The sequence below is a fragment of the Octopus sinensis genome, unplaced genomic scaffold (assembly GCF_006345805.1).
Source record: "Octopus sinensis unplaced genomic scaffold, ASM634580v1 Contig12425, whole genome shotgun sequence".
Classification (NCBI taxonomy): Eukaryota; Metazoa; Mollusca; class Cephalopoda; order Octopoda; family Octopodidae; genus Octopus; species Octopus sinensis.
The window spans coordinates 118,376-124,535 of NW_021832601.1; the positions used below are offsets into that span (position 1 = coordinate 118,376).

Here is a 6,160-nt window from a genome sequence, read left to right on the forward strand (position 1 = left end):
GACTGAGTGATCACTACAAAAAAAACATTCAACTAAGTAATCACAGACTTGTATGAGATGATTCGTGTCTTGCGGGAGCGACGGTTCAGTACTGCCCTTATCATAGGGAATCGTAAGGTTCGTCTGTTTGACTGTTTTGAAGTATTCAGAGAAAATTTTCAATAAAGGCTTACAATAGAGTTAGATCTCTGACGAATTTTTTCTGCTTGTCAATATTCAGATCATCTATGGTGGTTGATTAAAAGCAATAGTAGTGAGAAACCTTTTCCGTGCATTCAAATGAATCTTATCAAAATTTTATTCATAGACAAGTCTATAGACGTTTCTATGGAGTTTTTGATTTCAAATGTTATTTCCTTGGGCCTAAATTTTTAAATCATTTAACTTTTTGTGGTTGTGCATGTCTAGGCATTTAGCACCGCATAAAAATATATTTTATATTATGAATTGTTTAGTTTATACAATTGAAATATAATAATTAAAAACATAATTGAGTAATTAATATCTATCTAGGTATGCCTGTAATATTTTCTGTCATGATTGTTAATAAATACGGATCTCTACTCTATTTTTACGAAAAACCACAAAAAAACGTACTTGACAACATATCTAACGATAAGAGAATTCAAAAAGAAAAAAATCAGGTTTAAACAACATTTATACAAAACAGAATCATGCAATAACAGCGGAGTCTAATGGTCAGATTTCGCAGGCTAAAAATATGAAACTCTCTGACAACGAAAGAATAATAATGGCAAGTACAATGCATTCACTTTTCCACATAAGTTGTCAATTGGCTGGTGAAAACGTGGGAAACGGAATACAAGTCATTGAGTCTCCAAATGTTCGAGTTCACTGCTACCAAACTACTACGAGTCTTAAATTTGTAGTCGTATCTCAGCCAATAACGTTTCGTATACAACAGCTCATGACCAAGTTGTACATGATCTACGTTGATTTTGCCTTAAAGGACCCTTTTTATATTCTTGACATGCCTATTACGTCTCAACTCTTTGAGTCTGCTGTCCACGCTGCACTGGATTTTTATTCATAATGAATTTGTAAAGAAATTAACTTTTTAATTGTTTCAAGATGTAAACTGATCTTTATGTTCTCCATATATTTATAATTTCAAATAAATAACTTTCATTTTGATAAGTTCTACACATTAGTATTTACGCATTTTAGGGTACTTTTTAGATTATAAAACAATGATTATTGCAACTAAAACTATATTCAATAGGAGATGTATTGCTTTTATTGTCATCGTCTTATAGTTGATCTTTTTACTGCCCTACATTGTTTTTCTGAAAATGTTTTAAATGAATACAGTTCAGATTAATACATATTCCGTGATATATATCTTTCTCAAGGTTGAACTTAAAAAAGTTTGTTTTGTTGCTAAAAAAACTTAACAAATAAAACTCGAAATTATCAGTTTATGAACAACTCTTGTAATTTACGTTTAAATTTGACGTGATATTAATTTTTTAGATTTTTAATTAAAGAGCTAAAATTTGTAATAGTTAAAATATCAATTCTGGAACCGACTGGCCTTTCCTTGAAGATGCCAAACGTCCAGACGGCTGTACACTTTTCGCTTTTGAATCCGGGAAGCAGCTCGTTTGGGACGTCACCTGTGCCGACTCTTTCGCCAAGGAAGCCTTGAATTCCACGGCTTGTCGTCTCGGTTCGTCGGCCAAGAAGGCCGAATTCGCGAAACTAACGAAATACGAGGATTTTTGCGATCGATTTTGCTTTTGGGCAATTGCCGTCGAAATTTCCTGTGTTTTTGGGGCCAAGACGCTTGCTCATTTTAAGAAACTTGGCAGTCTGTGTACCCATCGCTTCAGAGATCCCAGGGAATTTATATTCCTTATTCAGAGGATCTCGATGGCTGTTTTACGCGGGAATTGTCTTTCAATCCTGCGAGCCAGTACTTAATAGCTAGATTTTTTAATAATTCCATTAATAAAAAAAATTATTGTTAAAATATTTTTATAATAATATTTCATTGAATTGAAACTGTCTAAATAGTTTGGATAATCGTAAAAGTCGTTTAATAATACACTATTATTAATATTTGAAATAATATGTTTGGCGTTGTAAATCATGGAGTATACAATGATGGCCAAAATGTGGTCGTCTACAGCGGACACTTTATGGTAAGCACATTTGTCAACTTCAATTTAAATACAACCAGTAATAGCTGATATTTTTATTTTGAGGTTTATCTTCCTTTCCCTATCATGTGCCCGACGTACCTCTTAACACTCTAATTGACTTTTTGTGGTGTAGTTATCGGTTTGTGTGTATTTTGCTTTCTATTCGAAGAGGCGTCTTGATTTCTTCAAAATGGAGAAATTTTACTGGTTATTCAATTCCAGGATGCCTTAAAATTCGACTTAATAATGCAATTTGGAGAGAATGGTGCCGACAGAGTTATATTTAAATGTTTCTTTATTTCTTTAGATTACTACAATAAAAAGCCGCTGGTATGTAAATTTAATGACAAGTTAAATGACATCCATCATGGAAAAAATGTTAATCTAAAACAATCATCTTAGAGCATTATTTTTGAGCAAAACTTTCTTAATATGAAACCAACTCTGTTTCGCAAAGAATATAACAAACTGAGAAAGTATTTCTGTGAACGAATTAACGTTCAAATTTCATGTAACGAGAGCAATCAATTCGTTAGAATATAAATTCCTTAATTATTTGATAGGACGAGCAATCACAATTGACAGAAACTAAAACACCAACTATCTACGAAGATATTAACCTACCTCTATGTGACGAAATTGACGGGATACAGAAACCAAATTATTTTTTTCCGAGAACATCATTCGACGACACTGATTTTTTTTCAAAACAACCTCATTATTTTGGAAATTACAAGGCTGTCGAGTCTGACACAAAATACAAAAACACGCCGCAAAGAGATTTTACTAATCTTTGGAATCATCCAAATTGTTCATCTTCAAAAATATCACAAAATCAACAAGATTTTTCGAGAAATCATTTTGTGCCAAACTATAGTTACGGGTAAATAAATTAATGCCAATTGGGCGTGCCTAACCACATAAATTATAAATTATAATTAACATTTAGAAATCATGTCATTGGACAACAAGAGTATAATTACCCTGGCTATCCAATGTTGTTTACTAAGGTTTCTTATTTTAGTAATTTTTAGCCATCGGTTTCTTGTTTTTCAGAGGAAGATCAACGAAAAAGGAAAAGACATATTATTCATTTAAAATCTGAAAAACACAGACGTAATGAAATTAAAGTCTATTAATCTGAAAAGATTTTATAGAATTGGATTCATACACTTTACCTGTGTATCAAAGACTCAAAAATAAATTCAAGTACCTGCAAACAGAGCTATGCAAATATACTACGAGAAGGTACAGTCGACTATTTATCTGTTTAGCGTCAGACTTGTTAACCTGTAACCAGAATGAAATTTTAAAAAACGAAGCAAAACTAGAAGTAATTAAATCAGAAATCGAATCAAAAACTGAAAAAACGAGGTAATGATATAAATTTAAATACAAGATATCTGCAAGAATTGATTCCCGATGAATCTATTTCAAATACTGACATTGTGAAAAGAGAATATTCTGAATATTTAAAATATATTTATGACCGTTCATTAATTAATCAAAAATATGCATTATTTGGACTAATTATGGAGAAAATGTTCAAGTCATTCATAGGTCAGAAAATGACTAATAATTCGAAAATAAATGATATAGAATCCTGGTTAAACGATAACGTCTCCCTCCAAATGTCTAGAGAAGGTATTTAATTGTCATATTTGATAGATTCAATGCGCGTATTGCGAACATTTTCCAAAGATACCTCTATAATCAAAGATCCCTCTTTGCTTGGCAGCGAATCTATTCAAATTGTAAAAAATCTTATTGAGAAACACAAGTGATTCAAAATAATCATATATTCTTACTTTATTATTTTAATCACAATGTAAATAAAAATTTATTCATTTTGAGGTTTTAGAAAAATCAAACATGTTTATTAGCCAGGATAATCAATTACATTTTTTTAAACCATAATAGTTATTTGATCTTAGAAAAACGCGCTTGTGTACTTTTGCTGATCTGGAACTACTGGTTTCAAAATAATATTTAATCAGAAGGTTTCCAACCTCGACTGACAGGTCCAAATGGTTCGAGCATTAAAAGAAATCCGGACGCAACTATTGCTCTCTTCACAATTTGTTACGAATTCCTTCAAAAATGTATATATCACTTTTTGATTAAAAAAATTTAGAAATTCATTAAGTGTAATAAAACATTAAATAACCATATAATTGAATAAACCAATACAACTATGCGAAAATTATTATAAGAAACAGAACAAGATCATTTATTATTTATTCCAGCTATCTTGGACTGTGTCTCAAATACCAATAACCTCCACAATTTAATCACAAAAACTTCTGCCTCGTTATCAAAAATCTATTAAATATCTCACAAAAAAAGCACCGTCCAAATATCTTTAACCAAACTTGTCGGAGATGTCTGAGATAAAAGCTTTTCACATATAAAGTCGTTCAAACTTGGTTCTTCCTCTCCGATATACTCAATAATCTTCTTATTTACCCAACTACGAATGCGAGTATCGACAAGATTCTTGGAAAATTAAAACTTTAAAATACCTGATCGACCACTGTCCAGTCAATTTCGACAGAAAACAATGATTCAGAATCAGTAGGTATCTTGTCAATAATTTGCCGAATCATCCTCTTCTTCTCCTCAGCAGAAATGTATTTGAAATGATCAGTCATATCCAATTTTGGTTTCACGACTTCTGGTTTTACTTCGGGGACTTCCTCCTCCTCTTCTTCGTCCTCTTCAAACACTTGAAATGTTGAAAGGACCGGAGTTGTCTTTGCATCCGACGGAACTTCAAAGCACGTGGCAACTGGGGCCGTCGTTGTCGTTTGCGCATCTTAAATCACAAAAAATTAAATCCACTTAGTTTTAGAGCCGTAAAACCAATTTGTTTATCTTCAATAACTTCGGAAACTTCAGTAAATTGGACAATGTCCTCTTCCTCGTTGTTAGTTAGATCAACAGTTTCGCCAGGCTCTTCGTCTTCAGTTGTAGAAATGATTTCCTCTTCCACTTCTTTGTCTGTCAAATGTTTAAAAGCTCTCTTCTCGATCTTAAAATGTAGATCATTGGGGAAAACCTGTACTAAACGTTCTTCGACATGTTTTCCTCCTCGTTCAACCACACTTCTCCTCATATCTTCCACTTCAGCTAATTCCCTTTCTCTATCTCTCTTATCCCACTCAATCTCACGATCACGTGCATGTATTAGTCTTGCCAATTGACTTCCTCTGAAAATAGTCACAATACATATCCAACTTGTAATATTTTCCGTCGTCTCGATCGTCATTGTAAGACATTAGAAAGTCATATTTATGCTTGGTATCTTTCATCTATAAACGGAATGTTATGGCTAGAATACATTCGACTTATTCCTCTCTTCTATCCGCTCAGCCTCCTTTTCAAATTCTTTCTTCTTCTTCCGTTCTCTTGATTCCCAATTCCGCAAACACTATCAGGATTGACCGGGTAAATATATACATTAATATACGAGTTTTCCTTTTCCTGGGCTTCCCTGTCCAACCGAGTTTGTTCTTCCTCATCCTCAAGCTCACTGTTCGTAGTAATAAAAACAAAAAACCTTGAATTCCTTGACCTTTTAGACGCAGAACTCAATCCACAGTCATTGTCCTCCTAAATGGAAATATACAACAATTGTTAACGAGATGCTTGTCCAGGGAACACACGTCCTTTGCTTCCCTTGCGTCCTAGTAGTTTACAGTAGTTTGTCTACCTTTCTCATATTTTTAATAGCGATTGGATCTCCTGCAAGTACACCAGCATATTCTACGAGGAGTGCGTCAAACTCTGCCTTCACGGCAGCCATTTCTGCATTCATTGGAGGCTTCGACTCAACTTTGGGAATGGGGACTCCGGGCATTTTGTGCCTCATGTAATCTTCCAAATGATTCCGACTTTTAGAATTCACTTTGACCTTAAATGAGTATATCTAGACTACCAAAAGGGGTTTCCCCGCAATGACATATCCATTAAGAAGTCTGAGAGAACAAAGAGTA

At 33.4% G+C, this 6,160-nt stretch overlaps 1 protein-coding gene and 1 long non-coding RNA gene across 2 annotated transcripts; one reads left to right on the forward strand and one right to left on the reverse strand.

Annotated features, from left to right (window-relative positions):
• Positions 1-2,253: 2,253 nt before the first annotated feature.
• On the forward strand, positions 2,254-3,289 carry LOC115229324. Its single transcript, XR_003883319.2, has 5 exons — positions 2,254-2,304; positions 2,335-2,441; positions 2,473-2,696; positions 2,729-3,048; positions 3,115-3,289. It is a non-coding gene; the product is annotated as an uncharacterized LOC115229324 (long non-coding RNA).
• A 1,697-nt stretch (positions 3,290-4,986) lies between these two features.
• On the reverse strand, positions 4,987-5,458 carry LOC118761342. The gene is made up of 2 exons (XM_036499171.1): positions 5,403-5,458; positions 4,987-5,372 (listed from the first exon to the last, which is right to left on the reverse strand). The coding sequence occupies exons 1-2, from the start codon at positions 5,431-5,433 to the stop codon at positions 4,987-4,989; spliced, it is 417 nt and encodes a 138-aa protein (XP_036355064.1). The 5' UTR covers positions 5,434-5,458.
• Positions 5,459-6,160: the final 702 nt, after the last annotated feature.